General features: G+C 39.9%; 1 protein-coding gene across 5 annotated transcripts in view; it reads right to left on the bottom strand.

Annotated features, from left to right (window-relative positions):
* Positions 1-13,911: 13,911 nt before the first annotated feature.
* GRM1 (glutamate metabotropic receptor 1) overlaps positions 13,912-21,698 on the bottom strand; it is a 410,378-nt gene continuing 402,591 nt past the window's right edge. For 2 of the 5 annotated variants that reach the window (XM_009451743.5, XM_009451742.5), the window contains exon 9: positions 16,619-17,642. In XM_009451743.5, the coding sequence (XP_009450018.3) occupies positions 16,718-17,642 (925 nt within the window). In that variant the 3' untranslated portion in view covers positions 16,619-16,717. 5 annotated transcript variants of the gene reach the window in all.

Here is a 21,698-nt window from a genome sequence, read left to right as displayed (position 1 = left end):
CAGTCTCATTCAACACCAGACCAACTTAGACTGTGCCCCAAAAAATCTTGTCATCCCTACTATATTTTGTCTAGTCATACTCCTATTCACCGTTCTCAACTACTCATACATGCTCTGCTCTTGTTTACACTGCTGGTTTACACTGTTTCTCCAAGCCATCACAGCTGATATCTCCTCATGTTATCCCCAAACTGCCACTCTAAACTCTTGAAGTAAATAAATAATCTTTGCTGGCAGGACTATGCTGAATCTCCTTAGGAACTCTCTAATCAGATGTCCTAGGTCCTCCCAATTCTTAGTCCTTTTATACCTATTTTTCTCCTTCTCTTATTCCATTTAGTTTGTCAATTCATCCAAAACCATATCAAGGCCATCACCAATCATTCTATACGACAAATGTTTCTTCTTACATCCCCCACAATATTAAGCTGAAGACCTCCCTTCAGCTTAATCTCTCCCACTCTAGGTTCCCACGCCACCCTGATCCCGCTTGAAGCAGCCCTGAGAAACATCGTCCTTTCTCTCTCCATAACACCCCCCAAAACTTTTCGCCGCCCCAACACTTCAACAATATTTTGTTTTATTTTTCATATTAATATAAGAAGGCAGGAATGTCAGGCCTCTGAGCCCAAGCCAAGCCATTGCATCCCCTGTGACTTGCACATATATGCCCAGATGGCCTGAAGTAACTGAAGAATCACAAAAGAAGTGAAAAGGCCCTGCCCTGCCTTAACTGATGACATTCCACCATTGTGATTTGTTCCTGCCCTACCTTAACTGAGTGATTAACCCTGTGAATTTCCTTTTCCTGGCTCAGAAGCTTCCCCACTGAGCACCTTGTGACCCCCGCCCCTGCCCACCAGAGAACAACCCCCTTTGACTGTAATTTTCCATTACCTTCCCAAATCCTATAAAACGGCCCCACCCCTATCTCCCTTCGCTGACCCTCTTTTCGGACTCAGCCCACCTGCACCCAGGTGAAATAAACAGCCATGTTGCTCACACAAAGCCTGTTTGGTGGTCTCTTCACACGGACGCACATGAAAATATGCATGTCACAAAATAACATATGTACGTGAGAAATTTGTATGATTACTAGTATCAATTAAAAAACAATAATAGTACCAAATTCAAAGAGTTGTTGTGAAGGATTAAATTAAATGAGATTAAAATAATAAATATAATTAGTGATTTAAATTAAATGATGTCATTTATATAATATTCCATACATACAGTTCCCAATGTTGGTGGGTTTCTTTCTTTTTTATCTTCATGGCCTCAAAAGTACCTATTACAGACCTTATGTTAAACACACATGCACAACCATGATCCTGGCAATATTTTTTTTCTTTCAAAACAGTAAGAAAATCCATAATTCATAAGTGGGTGTCAAGATTGAAATTCAGATTTGTTATTCATTTATTGATTGGATATTTGCTCGGTAATTAATATGTGCAAGGTACTCTGGGAGATACAAAAATTGATAAGATGTGGTCTACTTATGGACTCACTGTGATACCTCTTGCTGCACAACTCTCTTCCTTCTGGGCTGTCAGAAAGGCTGATGATGCAGCAGATGCTGGCAGGAGTTGTCCTGCTGGTTGAGCAGAGGGAAGGCTCTGAATAGCACCAGAGCTGGCCACTCTCACCTTTGTGTTCCTGGGCATTTTGTAAATGTGTCTATTTTTTTAATCAGCTGTGGACTCAGAGAAGAGCACAATGCCTAACCCTCAGCAGATCTTTTATAATTGGCTACTTAATGAATTAAATATGGGATTTAATGTCGTTTGGCTCTGTGTCCCCACCCAAATCTCATCCTGTAGCTCCCATAATTCCCACATGTTGTGGGAGGAACCCAGTGGGAGATGATTGAATCATGAGGGCAGGTCTTTCCTGTGCTGTTCTCATGATAATGAATGGGTCTCGTGAAATCTGATGGTTTTAAAAATGGGAGTTTCTCTGCACTAGCTCTCTCTTTGCCTGCTGCCTTCCACATAAGATGTGACTTGCTCCTCCTTGCCTTCTGCCATGATTATGAGGCCTCCTCAGCCATGTGGAACTATAAGTTCAATAAACTTCTTTCTTTTTTAAATTGCCCAGTCTCATGTATGTTTTTATCAGCATTGTGAAAACAGATTAATAAAGTAAATTGGTACAAGGAGTGGGGCATTGCTGAAAAGATACCCCCAAATATGGAAGCAACTTTGGAACTGGGTAACAGGCAGAGGTTGGAACAGTTTGGAGGGCTCAGAAGAAGACAGGAAAATGTGGGAAAGTTTAGAACTTCCTAGAGACTTGTTGAATGGGTTTGACCAAAAGCCTGATAGCGATATGGACAGTAAGGTCCAGGTTGAGGTGGTCTCAGATGGAGATGAGGAACTTGTTGGGAAGTGGAGTAAAGGTGACTCTTGTTATATTTTAGCAAAGAGACTGTCAACATTTTGCTCCTGCTCTAGAGATTTGTGGAACTTTGAACTTGAGAGAGATGATTCAGGGTATCTGATGGAAGAAATTTCTAAGCACCAAAGCATTCAAGAGGTGACTTGAGTGCTGTTAAGGGTATTCAGTTTTATAAGGGAAGAAGAGCATAAAAGTTTGGAAAATTTGCAGCCTGACAATGTGATAGAGAAGAAAAACCCATTTTGTAAGGAGAAATTCAAGCTGGTTGCAGAAATTTGCATAAGTAATGAGTCGAATGTTAATCCCCCAGACAATGAGGAAAATGTCTCCAGGACATGTCAGAGGTCATCAAGCAGCCCCTGCCATCACAGGCCTGGAGGTATAGGGGAAAATGGTTTCATGGGCTGGGCCCAGGGTCTCTGTGCTGTGTGCAGCCTAGGGACTTGGTGCCCTGTGTTCCAGCTGCCCCAGCTATGGCTGAAAGGGGCCAACATAAAGCTCAGGCAGTGGCTTCAGAGGGTGCAATCCCCAAGCCTTGGCAGCTTCCATGTGGTGTTGAGCCTGCAAGTGCACAGAAGTCAAGAATTGGGGTTTGGGAACCTGTGCCTAGATTTCAAAAGAGCAGAAGTTTGCTGCAGGGGCAGGGTGCTCATGGAGAACCTCTACTAGGGCAGTGCAGAAGGGAAATGTGGGGCTGGAGCCCCCACACAGAGTCCCTACTGGGGCACACCTAGTGGAGCTATGAGAAGAAGGCCATCCTCCAGACCCCAGAATGGTAGATCCACCAACAGCTTGCACCATTCTCCTTAAAAAGCAGCAGACACTCATTGCCAGCCCATGAAAGCAGCATGGAGAGAAGCTGTGCCCTCCAAAGCCACAGGGGTGGAGCTGCCCAAAACCATTGGAATCTACCTCTTGCATCAGTGTGACCTGGGTAGGAGACATGGAGTCAAAGGAGATCATTTTGGAGCTCTAAGATTTGACTGCCCCACTGGATTTTGGACTTGCGTGGTGCCTATAGCCAATTTCTCCCATTTGGAATGGCTGTATTTTTTTGCCAATTTCTCCCATTTGGAATGGCTGTATTTACCCAATGCCTGTATCCCCATTGTATCTAGGAAGTAACTAAGTTGCTGTTGATTTTACAGGCTCATAGGCGGAAGAGACTTGCCTTGTCTCGGATGAGACTTTGCACTGTGGACTTTTGAGTTAATGCTGATATGAGTTGAGACTTTGGGGGACTGTTGGGAAGGCATGATTTGTTTTGAAATGTGAAGGTATGAGATTTGGGAGAGGCCAGGGGTGGAATGATATGGTTTGGCTCTGTGTACCTACCCAAATATCATCTTGTAGCTCTCATAATTCCCATGTGCTGTGGGAGGGACCCGGTTGGAGTTGATTGAATCATGGGGCCGGGTCTTTCCTGTGCTGTTCTCATGATAGTGAATGGGTCCCATGAGATCTGATGGTCTTAAAAATGGGAGTTTCTCTGCACAAGCTCTCTTTGCCCGCTACCATCCATGTAAGATGTGACTCGCTCCTACTCGCCTTCCACCATGATTGTGAGGCTTCCCCAGCCATGTGGAACTGTAAGTCCAATAAATCTCTTTCTTTTGTAAATTGCCCAGTCTTGGGTATGTCTTTATCAGCAGTATAAAAATAGACGAATACAGGATTCTTCAAGAACCAAGGGGATTCTGATGGAATAGAGATTAATTTAATAGAAAGATATGTCCATGTCTACATGAAGAGGGAAATGTAACAAATAAAACTGATGGTTTTGTGGTTGTGTTTGTCGGGGGCATAAAGAGTTCATATCAGACATTTTGTCTCACATTCCCACACTGCCCCCTTTGGTATTGAGTACAAAACCAACTCTTATTGGAGGATACTGGTCTGGTTGGGAGATGAAGAGAATGAGGAGGAGGAAAGAAAGCTCTTCATCCCCTTAGGAGTTGTTTTTTAATGCTTAATGTAGCATTTCTTCCTTCCTTTGGCCGATTCTATTGGGAGCCTCTGGGGCCATGGGCGAGCTCTCAGCTTGTTATACAAAATGTGAGCCAGGATTGCAGGTAGGAATGTAAAAATTTTCTAAAGTAGACTTTTGTACAACTCTTAGGGATTTTTTTTAATTCAATGTCTCTACTCACACTTTTGAGACAATAATTCTCCATCCTGGCTGCACAGTAGAAAAACCTGGAACACTTTCTGAAAGATATGGATACATAGGCTGTATTTCTAAAGGCTGCAAATTGTCTGAGAGGTTGGACTCAGGTATCAGTTTTGTTTTTTTGCTACTTTGGTGCTCTAACATACAGTCCAGATTAAGAACCATGGCCTTAGAAGGACTCCTTCAAATTTCCACAGTTATTAACTAATTCATTGGTTATTATTGTTAGAGGATTTATCAAAATGTTGGGGACTGAAAAGACTCCTATGATACTGGTTGGCTAGCTGTTTCCAACAATGAGAATTTCTTCTAGTAGAAGAAGCATAGTCACAAACCATTAGATCATGAGGGTCCTATCCTAACTGGTGACTCTCACCAACAAATTATGAATTGTGTCAAATACTGTGGATTTTTGTACCTTAAATGTCAGGAAAGAAAATAATTCTAGTGCCTTTGGCCAGGTGACACATAATTGGTGACACAATAAATACCTATTGACCTTTTTATTTAAAACCTTTGGAAGAAATTTTAATAACTCCCTGAGCAGTTACATGGTCAAATTGTGCAGTGGTATAGACAAAATATCATTTTCTAACTTCAATTTTGAATATAAGTGACAATGATATTTGCTAGGAAATAAATCTCCAATATTCAGGCTTTTTTCCCAATATGCTGACTGATGCTGTGATTTGTGGTTTCCAAAATGTGAAATAGTTCCCTCTCCTTCCTTTAACGTTAGCAATGGGTGCAAAGTTTTCTTAAGATTCAGGTGTGGTTCAGGACTCTTTCTAGACTACAGTTTAAGAAGAACCAGTTTGAAAATAATATTTTAAAAATTTTAAATATACAGAGATGGTGTTTCTTAAACTTTGCATAAACATTTTGAGATAAAATTAAAACCCGTCACATATTTGTGTTGGTTTTAAGGAAGTAGAATATAGATAACATTTGTTTTTAAGTGAAACTGCTTTATATATTATGCATAATGCTCTGCAATGTCATTACTTTAACATAAACAAGAGGAAGAGTAAAATGATGTTTGTCATTCAATTTTACCTGCATATGCCAACAGAAATGGTAAACAGAAAGATGATAATCAGGGAAAACTAAATCTTTCATGAGTACATTTTTCCTTCTAGCTTAGCCTTTATATTTCAGACAAATTTAGAATGGCTTAATAGGAAAAGGGAAGGTAGATAATATTTACATTCTCTAGGAGGATTTCAGGCCTCAGATCTAGGGATTTAAACATAGGGATTAAAAAAAGAAGAAATGAGGATCAACAGTCTTTCTGAAGGTAAAACAGCCTGAAGCTCTGCAACATTGGATTGGTATTTTATAACCTCTTATAATGAGTAGGAAATATCTTGACACCATTACAGCAAGCTGATAGGAGGTGTTAAGTGTAAATAATGCCGTAAATTACATCCTCCTCATATCTTGGGAATGACCATGTCTTCAGGTCACTTGGTATTGCTAATGTGGGTCATTGGTCAGAGCTTCTTCATTACTCACATCTCTTTGGATCTCAGACCCTGCACCTCTGAGGCTCTCCGCTGCCAGGCATTACAGTCATTCTTTCACAAAGCGTATGCTTTGTACAGGAGAAATAGAAGGTATCTCATCAAGTCGTAAATTATACATATTTCTACAGGAGAAATAGATCGCATTTCAGCAAGAAAAATATCACCCTGAATGAGCAGAAACCACTCATTAATTATAAGCCCTCTCTCCTAGAAAAGTATTTTCATTTTATCACTAAGGTTCTACTATAACCTTGCAGGTGTAAAAATAATTTGCTCCCTACCCTATATTTTTATATTTTTAACTAGTTATTTTAAACTTTGGGCAAAAATTAATTTGTATTGATTAAAAATTATTTTAAAAATTAAAAACTCAACTGATGCCTTCAATTATTGAAAAAACACTTCTCTCCATGACCACTACTTATGGTAAATTAAATACAGTATTCCAATATGAGGGGATTAAGGTTATTTTAAGATACATCTGTTTACTAGTTACTTGGGGTGGACTTGATGTAAGTCTTCACAATCAGACTGGGTTTTGATAAATAGAAAGAACTGGTTACAAAAGTCTGTGTTAAAAATCTCTGCCATGTGCTCATCTGTGTGGCTACATGGAAACAGATTATACATTGTAGCAAAGAACTGAAAAAAGAAAAACAAATCAAAAGAATTTGTGCTATCAATTACTCTGTTTTCTGGGTGCAGTCATCGTGGTGACAATACTGAAAATGGAAGGAGACTTAGAGGTTTGCATAATTTAGAGGTTAGTTAAGGTAAGCCCTGGATTCTTTTGAGCCTGTGTCTCTCTCATAGTCATCACTTATTAACTGTGTGACCCTAGGCAAACTACTTAGTATATCTAAGCCCCAGTCTTTTTATATATAGATTGGGTCAAATAACTATGACAGAGGCAGTGAACTGTGTTCATTATTTATGGTGTTAGACATTAGGGCGACTATATTTCTTAGCCTCTCTTATCGTTAAGTTTCAGGAGATACATGACTGAGCTCCACCCAGGGAGTGTGGGCGGAAGTGAAGAGAAGCCATCCACTGCCGGTTCTGGTCTTTACAAGCATCCTGCACAAGCCTCCAGCTCATGCAATTGCCCTGTGTAGTGACTTAGGAACTGCAGAGTCCAGCTGGGGTTGCTACTGGCATGAAAGAAGGTAGCTCAACCTGCATGTAACTTTATGTAAGCATGAAATAAACGTTATTTTATGAAGGCACTGAGATCCCCTCCCCTCCCCTCCCCTCCCATCCCCTTCCCTTCCCTTCCCTTTTGTCTTCCCTCTCTCCTAGCTTAGTCTATTCTGTTAATACAGCACTTCATACCTACTTCACTCAGCTCTGTGGATTAAACAACATCAAAGACATAATGCTAGAGACATAGGGACATGTAATAAGTCCTGAATGCATTTATTATTATTTTACATAATCGATTCATTATTTTAGAGATAAAAATGCTTAGGATTAAAGGAGTCAAGTGATTACCCACCACCAAACAGCTAACTTTTACTACAGCTAAGTATTTCTAACCTAGGTTTCTTTTATTACAGATTTTCCCCCTAAATCAGATGTACCACCGTAGTGAATGAAATGTTTAAACATGCTAATTCTGAGTGAGATTAGTCTATAAAAAATAAGAACTGAATTTATTTTTAAAATGTAGCCAGTACATTGAGGGTTTACTGATACCCACACAATGTTGGTCTCAATTTTATAACTGTTGGGTGATTCTCAGTAGGAATTTAGCTGACTATTTTTACATTAACTTATGAATAGCTTCACATTTTTGAGGATAGAGTAATTTCTTCTCTAACTTTTTTTTTTACTTGGAAATTCTTTAGTAAATATTTTGGAAGTAATAATGACCTATTTTTTTAAATGTTACTTTTAGAATGGTGTATGTTATTAAATTGCAGAACCACAAGATAATTACTATAAATCTTTTTATTTCAAGTATTTTTCTAATATATCTATAAATTACCACAATTAAACTGTGATTCAAAGGTAGAATTGGGCTTTCTTGTGGTAGCCTTCCACGGCAAGTCAATGTGTGGTGGTAATTCTACTTGTGTAGTTAGACAAACTTCCCCAATTCCATAGAATCTTGAAGGCCCTACGGAGATAATTCATACTCACTTTCCAACTAGTGATTCTACAGTCAGCAGTATAACATTTCCATTATTTTGCTATTCAAACTAAGTGTGTTTATTTGTATCAAGAGCTTTCAAAATAGCATTTTTTAGCATAGCTTTTCAGCCTAGTATGGTGGTTAAGAGTGTGGGCTTTGCAATCCAATGGATATACTTCACTAGCCTTGTGATCTTAGGCAAGTTTATATTTTTGAGCCTCAGTTTTCATATTTATAAAATAAGTCCTATCTCAAAGGATTTTACCAAGTCAATTGTGATCTAAAAATATATTGTTTGACAGTAAAAATAATAATTATTACTAAATAATTGATAAAATAATAATCTCAGAAACTAGCCTAAAAATGATATTATACATAGAAAAATCTTTTGGCATGAAATAATTTCTCATACTAATTACAGAATTCAGAAAACTATAATAATCAAAATGTCTAGAAATAGGGAAATGGTTAAATACATTAAGATATATTCACATAATGAAGTTTATGGAGTATTTTTGTTAATGTCAGTAAGAAATACCTTCAATGCTTTACCTTTTAGCTGATGAATACTAAGCAAGTCACTTTAATGATTTACCCAAACCCCCTATGTGCCACATGGCAAAGCCTATGGCATGTCCCAGTTGTGCTGGGTCTTTGGATAAGGGAGAGTGTTGCCCTTCATATAATTTGCATACTGCCTGCATCTCTGCCTTCTTTGTTTCAGCAGCTAATTTTATGCTCTGTTTTGGCTCTTGCCTGTGGATACTTTATTGCTCCTATGGTTGTTCCATGCATCTATCCACAGCCACCTAGCTATCTATTCCTGGCTTGAGCTGCCCATGAGGTAGTACTTACACAGCATTGACATCTTATGTCCTATGAGGTTCTCTTCCTTGCTGTCATGAAGAGCTCAGATACTCAGGTACCCTCTGCTTCCAATTTCTGTTATTGACACCCCATGATACGTTCTTAATGTTGAGCCACACAGCCTTCTTTGTTGCTGAGTGTGGTAGATTCTGATGGGTTTAATCCCTGCTCCAGGATCTAATGGGTTTAATTATTGCTCCTGTCCACCCATCACCCAAGCCTTGTTGCTGATTTTCGCCCAGATATCATGCTTTCTTCTTCTCCCTCTCCCTCTCCTTCTGCTTCTTCTCTTTCTTTCCCTTCCCTTCCCTTCCCTTCCTTTCCCTTTCCCCTTTCCTCTTTCGGGTCTTATCTTGTAACTTCACTTAGGCTGCAGTGTAGTGGTGTGATCATGGCTCACTGCAGCCTCATACTCCTGGGACTCAATGGATCCTCCCATGTCAGCCTCCAGAGTAGCTGGGACTACAGGTGTGCTACCGTGCCTAGCTAATTTTTTTTTTTTTTTTTTTTTTTTTAGAAATGGGATCTCTCATTTATTTCTCATGATTCTTTTTTTCTCCTTCTTTCACACCATCTGTTGCCCTTCTCCATAATCTGGTTTCCCCAGGACACTACTGCCTATTGGCTATGGTGCTATACATTTGGACCTCAGTTAGGAGCCAGGTATGAATTATTTCCCAAAGCTTTCCTGGATTCTGTGAGAGAGGGAGATTTGTCTAACTCCATAAGTGGGTGATTCCTCAGATCTGATCAAGTGGAGACTCCTGCTGTAGGTCACAATGCTAAATGAAAAAAAAAAGAGCAGAAAACCCATTTATCAGGTTGGTGCCAAGGTAATTGGGTTTTACCATTAAAAGTAATAGCAAAAACTGCAAACTGCAATTACCTTTGCATCAACCTAATATAAATGAAAGCTGATTCTAACTCTGTTAAAATGAGACTTATATGAAAGTCACTGGAAGGAAAAATAAAATCTACAATGTCAATGTTTGGATCATGTGACTATAGGTTTTTTCTTTAATTCCCAGTTGTCTACAATGCATTTTATTACTTTTGTAATAGAATAATGACTAAATTTAAGGAATCATTGCATGGAAGTAATCCAGAATCTAACAACACACTTATTTAAAGCAAGCTTTCACTTTAATTTTCTTTTGTGATTTTCCTTGCTATGAAGAAATAGTAGTCTCTATGGGTGATTCTAGAAGTGCCTGTTCCCACTACAAATGCTTAGATATACCTTTGCTTTGACTTCTTCAGGTCTTTGTTTTCACGTCTTTATCTGTAGTATTATCTATGTCTGTGGAAATATCCCCCCACTTTCTCTCTTTCTCTCTCTCTCTCTCTGCACTCCCCCACCTCCACCTTTCTTTCTCTCCATAATCACATCTGTAGCTAGTATGCTATTGCTCTGACCACGTCCCCTTGGTGCCTACCTTCCTCACACAAACCAACATTAAAATGTCCAACCTCCAGCATCTGCAACTCTTTGCCTGAGGACTTTCTCTGGAGACAGGAGCCTGTACTTGGGACACAGAGGGAGTAACTAGAAATTGACATGTACCTCCCTCCCCAGCAACGTTCAGCCATGATTGACAGGAATTGCTCCAATTGCTACCCTCAATTCTCTTGCCCCACGGGGAGTGGGGACACTTGTGAGGCATGTTCTCCACTGTCTCCCAGAGTTCCCAGCAGGACTGAACTCCTGTTTCCCACAGCGGCAACCCTGCATGGTAATGTCCCTTTATTGCCTGCATATTGTTTGCTGCCTCTCTTGCCCGCTCTTCTACCAGAGCTTCCAGGGATCGCTTCCCCAGTACACAACTTGTGGGCAAGTGCTCCTCTCAGGGTCTCTTTCTGGAGAAATTCAACTTAAGAAAAGATTCATATTCATATCCAATTATTGCAATTCATATAAAAATGGCTTCAGGGTTATAGCTGGCTCTGAGCTAAGTGTGAGCACAAAATGTGGCAAGACTGCAAACAAAGTAACGCAAATTTAGGCAGAAATAGGAGAATAATGATTAAAGAGAGTCAAAGTATATGTGTGGTATTGTGTCCAGTTCTGGATACAATATGTTCTTAAAGCATATTCAAAAACTGGGATATGATCATGGCCTGATTAGGGGGTTAGGAAGACAATAACAAAGGTAACAATGGAAAGAAGCGAAGCAATTTGTCTTGGAACATAAACTGCTAAAGAATGATGTAATCACTATATTCAAGTAGCTGAAGGGAAGTCACGTGCACAGTGGACTAAATTTGTTCAGTGTTTTTCTAAAAGGCAGAACTCAGGAAAAATTAGAGAAAAGCAATATTCAACTCAGGAAAGGAAAGAATTTTCTAACAAGTAAAGCTTTCCCTTATCAAATATAAGATTCTAGTCTCCAGAAATACTTAGGCAGAGGTGAAAAAAAGTCACCTAAATCTATCCTGACCCTTAAAATAAACTCTGGTTACATATGTAATCCTCTGAAAAGCTCATTTTTGTCACCAGCATTTTATCTGCAGAATTTCATAGCCTACCACCCTGTTGCCTGCCTTGATGATTTTTCCTTGTAGATTCCCTGGTTCCTGTCATGCCTCCATTCTGGATTTGGGCCTGAGTTCTGTTCTCTGACGAGCATTCTGGTTAGCAATGTGGTTTTGGACTTCTTCTCCCAGTGTCTAAGGCTCTCTGCCTTCTCCTGTGGCACAGCAACTGCAGGTGGTTGGCCCTGTACCCAGCCCAACCCATCAGTGGTGGCTTCTCGCTGTCTAGGAAGAGGAACAGAACACAGGAGAATGGAATCCTAAACAGGGTGAAAGTTTATTTTAAATGACTTCTAAGTTGACTTCCAACTCTAAGCCTCTGTCACTATTTTCCTTTTTGATTTTTGTGATCTTCATTCTTAAGCTTTGTTTCTCTTGTTTATTAACTAATAAGTCTTTCTTCCCAAGCTGCCCTGGGAAAATCAAGCCCAAAATCAAGGTTTCTGGTGTTATTAGTTCAAGTCCCTACCTAAGCTCTTCCTCTCCCTCATATTTCTCCAACTTTTGGTAACTGGTTTTGTTTGCCTGTGTCTGAAGACACATATTTCTTTAAGTAAGGAAACCTGCCCCTGCTTTTCCCATGGGTGATTTATGTTGCCCTCACTTAAAATGTCCCACTTCAGTAGTTTATGTCTTACCTGCAGTTCTTCTTCAGAGGATGCTGTCTTCCATACCCAGCACTGATCTCTGGCTGGGATCAATGGACTCTGCAGGAAAGGGGGACCTGCTGCCCATGGGCCAGCTCTTTCTGATGCCAAAAGGAGAGCTTGCTTTTCATGATGAAAGCATGTGTTGTTCCAGCTGGCAGAGTTAGAATTAGTAGGTGGAAATATAGAGCTCTGGACCCCATAAGGATCTTGGAATAAATCTTCAGGGAATTGAGCTGGGGAAACTATATGGTATTATAACATTCATTTTCTATAATACTTTATCAACAAATCTCTATTAAATATGTGCTTTGCCCTGAACTCAGAAATCAGAAAGAAAAATTGATCCCAAGCAAAAAGGAACTATGTCCATCATTCTTCCCTGGGCTCTGGAGAGGAACATGAATTCACAGGCTCTATATTGGATGAAAATGACGATTGAAGCCCTGCTGGGCTACTTACTAGCTGAGAAATTTGAGGTGGGTTAGTTCAGTTATCTAAAGTTTCTATATGACAGCAGTAATGGAAAGATTAAATGAGAATGAATTCAAATAACCTAGCACACAGTGGCTGGCACACAGCAGGTTATAAAAGTGTTGTTTCCCTTCTCTTTGATTCCCTCACAGGGCATTCTCTGTAGAAATCACGGGGCAGTTACTCATACATCATTTACAGCATCTGGACCCTAATCCTTGCCTCTCCAAATGCCTTCCTTATGGTCCAAGTAAAGCTTCTGGACTCTCTCCAGATGGAGTCCTTTGTGACCTATCATGACATTTGGATATGTCTGTGGACTACGTATCTTAAACATTTTTCTTTTTCTTCTCTATCACTTTTCTTCATTTTTTTCTTTCCTGTTTTTGTTTCTCATTCTCTCTCCTATAACTTTTCCTCTTGAGACACAAAGCTCTCATTTCATGATTTATTATTGCATCTTTTAGGCACACTGAAGAAACCTCTGGTGTCCCAGCCCCTGTGTGTGGTTCTTTAACATTAGTCTTCCTGTATGGAGCTTGCTCCTGCCATCAAAATGCATGACAATCTCATCGTGTGGTCCTTGTACCATCATATTCTCTTTTCAAGTGATACTTGGGAAATGCCCTACTTTGCAGGAATCTCATAGCAGAAAATGTGAATAACAGAGACTCCTTTGTTTGGGGAACCAATGAGGTGTCAGTTGAAATGTAGAGGAATAGAACTTAGGGTGAGCAGAAGAGTAGCAGTAAGGTTGGAAACGAGGCCCCCCTAAAGTGTGAACCATGGAAAGAAAAGCCTTGTAGGGCATGAATGAAACAAAGCTGGGAACATTGGATGCCTTTGCCCCCAGAGCTCCACTAGAACGCCAGGAGTTTGCTCAGCCTCACACCCTCATCAAAAAGACGAATGACAATATCTGCCAAGGGCACTGCAAATTTTAATTTTGGAGTTCATTTAAAACTGTTACAACATGAGGTACCACTTCTTCATGGTCAAATTGTACTTCTCACCTACTTGATCTGTCGATCTTGTGTGGCATTCTCCAGCTTTCACCCAGAAGACATGTTCTGAGTCAAATCAAAACCTTGGAATTGTTTCTTCCACTGGTCTATTTCTATTATTATAACTCTCACAGACTATAGAGAAAGAACATACACATTTAATAAATAGAAAATATTTATTATACAGCATCGTCAAGATTATTTGACAAAAGGCAGTAACAAGCCAAAGGAAAACACATTTACAAGAAGCTGAACAACTTGTATCAGAACATACATCAAGGTGAAGAGTTTCGGCCCTCTTGGTATAGGATATGTATGTGTACATCTCCAATTTTGAACAATGATGACATAAGGACTAATACTCTATTTATTCAGGAGACCCCATAATCAGGATAATAGTAGGCATTCAGAGTAATAAAGTGATCACAGTTGAATGAACGTGTTCACCAAAAGTCTTAGATCAACCTGATATCATCTTACACTTGAATATAAGTTGTTTCCTTATCTATCCTAATTTTTTAAAAATCTGAATGCACAAGCCCTGTGATATTAGGGATGTATATTAGTGGCATTAAGAGTAAAAAATAAACATGATTCACTAATAAAGATATCATATGCTTTCCCTCATGAATTTGTCAATTACTAAAAACCCATCTATTAATCACTGGAGCCATTGATTTTCCGCTCTCTGCTTTCTTACAATGAAAACATGGAACCAAAGTCCACATCTCAGTCATGAGATCTTTTCAATAAAGGTGTTTTAAAATAATTTTTAAAGGAAATGCAGTTCATTCTTGGTGTGGAACTGACTAAACTTGGCAATAGAATATGATGAAATATAAGTAATACAAGCCTCCAACATTGGAATGGATGTTAAATTCTGAACAAATGATGCAATGGATATTTAAAGATTCTAAGATGATTTTTGGCTGAGAAATCAGCAGCTTCAATATGAAGGAAGCATATTAAAATATGACTGAACATAAGGCATAAACAAAGATATTTAAGGGGGGTAGAATTCATTCCACAAATAATAGGAGAAATCAAAACAGCAAGAAAAATCCTTTTATTGGTGGTAAAAAGGGATTGTAAAGATGGAGTAAGTGGATTACATGTCCATGGATATTACACAACAGCAAATAGCAGAAATAAAAAGTTATGACAGCCAAGACACAGGAATAAAAGTCCATGAACATAAAAATTAAAAGAAGGCAAAATGTGATTGATAAAGATTTTACAAATTATTAGCTGAGTTAGATGTTACTGTATGTTAGACACTCAAGTAGCTGTGAAAAATCTTTAAAAAAATGATATAACCTGGAATAATCTAAATGCTTTATTCAATCTTATGTGTTAATAATGTGTGCAAGCTTATAAAATGTACCTTTTATTTTCACTCTCAGTTTTTGTGCACTTTTAATATAACAAATTTTCAAACCACTTCATTAATAACATATCTCCACATCAGAAAATATCTGAAAAATAAGTTCCATCTTAGAAGAAAAATGTCCATCCAAGCTGCATATGAAAACATTGAGCCATAGTATTCAAACCTTCAAAGAGCTTCTGTAGATATTGATGACAATGATGTATAAAACATTATTGGAACATAAAAAATATATATAGTATATTCAAAAGACAATTTCTAATTGCAGTTAAATTGACTACTAGGTTGACATTGACAGGTCAATTTGACATTACATTGCACAAATTTTACGATCGCACATATACAAGGACACAGGAACACATTCACTCGCTAGTTACAAGGACTTCAGTGACAATAGGATAGAATTATTTGTCATTTAAACCAGTAATAGTTGCTATGAGTACACCATTAGATTCAAAGATGGATTTGTTTCTCTAATACGTAGGAGAAATAATGGCACCAAATTGTACATATACGCATCTTAGAAGTTCAACTTGTAGGTATTATTTGCTACAGTAAGTGGAAGGTAACAATTTTGTCACATGGTTTGTTCTTTAACTGAAGGTCAATGGAAAGCCTGCTTGGCACAAACACAAGTCAATCTACAAAAGGGTTTCTGCCACTCTCGTAACAATCTCTTGTTCCGGCCTTTTCCCCAAATCGCCAATAAGTGAATATGGAACATGAGAAGCTGATCATGTGGTTTTTTTTTCAAAGTCTCATGCTGATGGATTGTTCTATTTCTAGCTCCTTCCTCCTGTAGCACGCCTGATGAAGCACTTTTTGGTGATAATTTTGCTCTTATTCCTGTTTTCCTAAATAAAGGGAATCCGCAGAGCAGCAGGGGGTCCATGCACCTTTCTTCAAGTGCAATCTCAAAGCTGGCACTGGATGGGTTGCGGTGGATGAAGAGAGACCCCTGTGCCGCTCCATTCCTGAGTCTCCTGAAGATGAGGAGTCTGTCAGCCCAGCGGGGAGAAGGGCTTCTGAGCAAGGAGCTGCTGTCCCATCATCCCATCATCCGTTTGGGATGGGTCTGGCCTGGGCCCTTCCCTTCCCCGCACCTGCTCTGTCTGGCTCCACCAGCTCACTCCGAATGCCATCAGGTGAACTTATGATCCGACTGGCATGTCCACGTGGGCTGTTCCTTGGCAAGCATGGCCCAGTGTGTGTGGGCATATATATTTCTATGCACAATTGTGCAAAAGAGGACATTATGTTTGTGATGTCACTATTTGATTTGTGATAAAAGTTACATACCATATGGAATTGTGCTTTGTCAGAATTCCCTTTCTTCCCAGAGAAGGCTTCGAGTAATTCAAAAATCCGAATCCTGGCCTGGAACATTTTTTGCTTGGTGTCCTTCCCTCTCTTCCTACTTAAGGCAGCAGCAGCAGTAGCGGCAGCAGCAGCAGCGGTCTCCTGTCCTCCCGACGAGGCCCCCCACTTCCAGGCTTTTCCTCCCAGCTGTTTGAACATCTCTGGAGGTGTGGGAGATCTCTGGCTTGTCTTGCTTTTCTATGTGGACCCTTCCCCCTTACAGGGTGGAAGAGCTTTGCTTGTAGTCCCGCAGAATGACAGAGGCGTAGGATACGTTGGGAGGGGTGCAGAGCACCGACTCGGACACGGGGGAGCTGGGCACCGAGCTGCCCGAGGCCACCGAGTCGCGGAAAGGCGACGGAGGCGTCAGCGCAGGCGAATCATCCGGGGTCAGTTTGCTGGCCGCCTGCAGGTCCTCCTCCTCCTCTTCCAGTTCGTCTTCTTCCGTGTTCCCTTCCCGCTCGTGCTCATACACGTACTCCTGGAGGAGCTTAAACCTCTCGCTGTCGTCGTCGTCGTCCGCGGGCGGGGAGACCGGCTCCTCCCCGAAGGTGCTCAGCTGCAGCGGCAGCATCTGCAGGTGCTGCGGAGGTGGCGGGGGCGGGTACAGGGACCGCAGCCCGTTCCCGGGACCCCCGGGGCCTGCCAGCACCGCGTGAAAATCCGGGATCGCGGTACTGAAGTTGCTGACCACTCCCTGGAGCTGGTCCATCAGCGATTTCTGCTGTGGAGGGGGTTGCTGCTGCTGCTGGAGAGGAGGGGGCAAGCCCTTGGGGAGGGCTGGTTCGGCCAGGAAGAGGGGGGTCTCCTCTGCGGTCAGGTGGGGCGGCAGAGGCGGAGTGGTCGCCGCGCTTGGCACGCGCCTGTGCACCACCATGGAAGGGCTACCAGGCGGGCTAAAGCGAATCGGCTGGGCATCCTCCTCCTCCTCTACGTTGTAAAGGGTCTTGGTGCTGGTATCTGAAAAGGTCAGGCTCTTGCCAGAGCCTTGGTAACTTTTAGTGAGGGGCTTGATGACGGCTGTTTGGTTGCAGGCCGTCTCATTGGTCTTCACGTGCACAGAGAGGCGGTGCCACATATGCTGTCCCTTGGGCACCTGTCCTCCACCTGGTTCAGACCATGACACAGACTTGCCATTAGAACTATGAATAAAATAGAGATGGATTTATTTGCAGATAGATCATGCACACAGGATAAAATACATAGAAAACATATGCAAACCTAGCTTAGTGTGATTTAACTGCTGTCTCTGCTGTAGGCCTTTGCTCCAGCACCCCATACCTCCTCTTACAAAAAGAACACCAAAAGCTGAAGGAAATATTGACCCTGAGAAAAGTTGTTGAGGAGAAAAGCCAGTCTGTTGTAGAAATAGCTATTTTCATTTAGGTCTAAGATTTCACAAACCTCTCTTTTTTCTCCGTTGCGCTCTCTCCCTCTCCCTCTGTCTCTCTCTGACACACACACACACACACACACACACACACACACACACTTTTGAAAAACTCCCAACTGATGGAGGAAAACTTTAAAAAAAAATCTTAGTTACACATGGACAACCAAAATAATGGCCATTGTCCTTGGGACAAATTAGGACCCACATACAAAGCTACTCTCGTTGTGTTGTGGGATTATAAAATAGATCCTCTCAGTTCCCCATTCTCATATGCAAGGATTTCCCATGACCAGGGTGGCGTGATCACACAGGGTACCTATAAGGAACATAAAAAAGCAGATGACAGAAAAACTCAGACTCATGGTCAATTTATGAGCTTCATAGCTTTCGATTTTTTTTAAACATTTCAATGCATTATTTCTCACACATACAGTGGATCACAATTCACACAAAGGCCCTGACTCACAGACGCTAGTTTGGGATTTTCACACTAGGAACATTGAAATAGCTGTATTTGAAAAGCAATAGAATGAGGAAGCCAGGAAAAATACAAATGCCCACATCCTGCTTTAGGATAGTTTGATGCAAATAAGAGAAAATTATGATTGAGACAAAGCAGCAGTTACTGAGACAAAAACCTCTACTCATTGAGCCTTGGTGAAGAAGAGTCTTAGGGTGCCAGGAGCATCCCAGCCTTATCAACTCCCATCTTCATGGCACCCACAGAAAACCAGCCATATGGAATTTCTCCCTGAATAAGAAAATAAGAAGATGTACTGTGGCCTACACCCCAAATTCTGTTCTGTCTATTGTAATAACTCTGATCTCACTTCTGGACTCAGCTTCTTTTCTGTATAACTTTAAGCAGATGTTGGTACCTTACCATAGCCTTCTATTAATAACAACGGTGGAATCCTTAAATCAGGAAATAATTGTTTCTTTTCTTTTTTTTAGAAGTTTGCTTTTTCTCTGTACTCAGTAAAATGACAGAGAAAGTAGCATAATAGTAACACATTTATGACATTAAAAGGAATATAAAAATGGACATTTTTTTCTTTAAGTGGAGGTGTGAAGTAGACTAATCCATATTCTAGTTTTTGTTTGGAAAAAATGTAGGAAATGATCAGTAGTTTAAATAATGGTTTATTTCATCATCTTGAGAATACAAGAACGAATACTTCAAAAATTATATGTGAGCATCATTTATGATGAAGGTAATATTTTGACATTTCATATTTTATAATCTTGAAAAGTAAAGTGAGCCAGATAAGTACAGATGAGTGTAAATGTCTGATATTGATTATAGAAAATTCTGGATATAAAGGCTCTAAAATAGATAAAACAGTTAAAGTTTTGACCTGATTATTTGAGAAATAGGTAGTTCCTCCATATATCTGATACCCTACACTGCATTTTTAATTGTCTAAGACAAAGCTCATCTCTGTTATGTCAAAGTTAATATTTCTTTCAAATATATGCCTTACACATTATCTGAGACTGTGGAAGTGCTTGTAAAGTTTTTAAAAATTGTCTTATTGACTTCCACACTATCTTGTTGGAATAGCTGACTCTTTTCTGAGGTAAACAAACTAAAGAACAGGTCAGTGGTGTCCCTGGCAAGAACAGGTAGTCAACCAGCTAGCCAGAATCACCACCAGAATCCACAGTTGCTCTTCTGAGCTTAAAACTGTAGGTAAACTCATCTTCCACTTAATCTTTTTCAACTGCCCCATCGTCTACCACTATACACACTTTGTTTCTTTTTATGCATTCAATATGCCTCTTCTAGAAAGGCAAATATAAAACTTATTTGCCTCTTACCCTCCTTAAGTATGCCTTACTATATATAGCATCCAACTCAATAATTTGCATCATTTTAAATTGCAATGAAAAAAATGTTTCCTTCCCCATCTTCCCACTTCTTCATAGGCATTAGGAAATGCCTTTTTAATGTTCACCAGGAAAATGCTTAAACAAAATGTTATCCTGTACCTATTTAGTTGTGTGTGTGTGTGTTAAAACAACCACAACAACAACAACAAACAGGTCCCTTGAGAAATAATCTGCCTCTAATTCAACCAGCAGGCTTAGCTGTTCCAATGACACATTGCCTTAGTTTCCACACATAATAGCAAAAAGGTACCTTGTTTCCTGAAAGCCCTAATGTGATCCACTTCACCCACTCATTCACATGGGCTGTTTTCCTCATTGTCCACAGGTTCTATGTGGGCCTCTTTTTAAATGAAAAGCACCCATAAGTTAACAGTATTATTAATCATGTTGCAGACAGATATAATCATAATTTAGTTCTGTTTTAATTAAATCCAATTTTTATTGTTGAGATGGGACATTTTCACTATGGCCTTCAAAACTGGTAACTTTCGTTCCCCTCAGTCTTGCTCTAGATTTGCTGTAAAGTACTTTTAATTAGGAAACAGATCTCACACCTCAGGGCACTTATCAGATTAAGAAAATTAGTGTAATCTTTTTTTCAAGGATAAAATAAACTGCTTTTTAAAAATCAAACATAGTAGAAGGAATGTATCATCTCACAGACATTGCAGCACTGAGTACAAACTTTGGTTCTTCAAGATGAGTCATTTCTTACCTGTGGTCCATAGATAATCTGAAAGGTCCATGCATCTATACCTGCATTAAGCATTGTTTTTAAACTGAATAAATATTATGTATTTGTAGACAATGCACTGCTGTTTTTAAATGTATGTAGATGCTGTTATGATAAAGTGTGTTATTCAATACATGTGTAACTAAATTCTGGGAAGCTTTTGTTTTGTTCTGTATTCAAATGGTCGTGAAGAGAGGTACATTTAGTAGTAATAGATTCAGGTGAAGGCTTAAGAACTGTTTTGGTGAGAAAAGAGAGTATCTTATTTGAGAAGGCAGGGAACCCACTACTGTGATATTAAGAAGAGAAAAATATGTAAAATCAAATCCATTTATATCAAGAAAGAATAAATACATTATAAAAATGCAATATTACCCTGCAATATGACATTTATTTAATCCCAGATAACTTTAATCGTTTCTGCTTCTGCCACCAGCTTCTTCCTTCTATTGTTTAATTTTATTTGGCCTCCTAATCTTAGGAAAAGCAATCTGGTTTAGAACACACCACATAATTGTTACAAAGCACCTGAACCTTTTGCTCCGACTTCAAAAGACAGACCTGAGGCCTAAATCAATCTTATATTTGAAGATCAAATGCAGAGGCATTTAGAATAAATATCTCAGGTGGCTCAATTGGAGGAAAACACTGTTAGGCCTACAGGATGTATAGGATAATGTATAGTTACTGTGTGGACAGCTAGGCAGGCCTGAAGTTGCAGTTCCAGCAACAACAGGTTCGGGATCTTGCTTTGGTTTTTCTTTCATTAGTTAACTATCGCAATCCCCCAAACAGAAAACCCAATATTTACGGCACTTTAGAGAATAGTTGAGAGTGGGTGGTGTAAATAGATTAGTGTATCTTTGGCATTCAGTGATCCTGTCTGTTTTATTTGTTTCAGTAAGTACTAGTTACATCTGCAGAGTACACTGTTCTCTGATCCAGAGAGGTTTAAAATGGGAATAACAGTGGGTGGGTGTTTGAGATCATCAGGAGGGAAGCCTCCTGCACAAGCTGCCTGAAGGGGAAGCTTACACAACACCTGTCTCTCTTATGTCCAAATCAAGTCTTTGCCTCTAGGCTTAATAGCTTCACAACAGATACAAGGACAGTATCCAGAAAGCCCACAGATAATGCAAGACCTTCGCGTAAGAAAGAGAGGCTCACTCCTGGGAACCT

This window comes from Pan troglodytes, chromosome 5, assembly GCF_028858775.2.
Source record: "Pan troglodytes isolate AG18354 chromosome 5, NHGRI_mPanTro3-v2.0_pri, whole genome shotgun sequence".
Taxonomy (NCBI): Eukaryota; Metazoa; Chordata; class Mammalia; order Primates; family Hominidae; genus Pan; species Pan troglodytes.
This window is presented reverse-complemented; position numbering and strand designations above follow the sequence as displayed.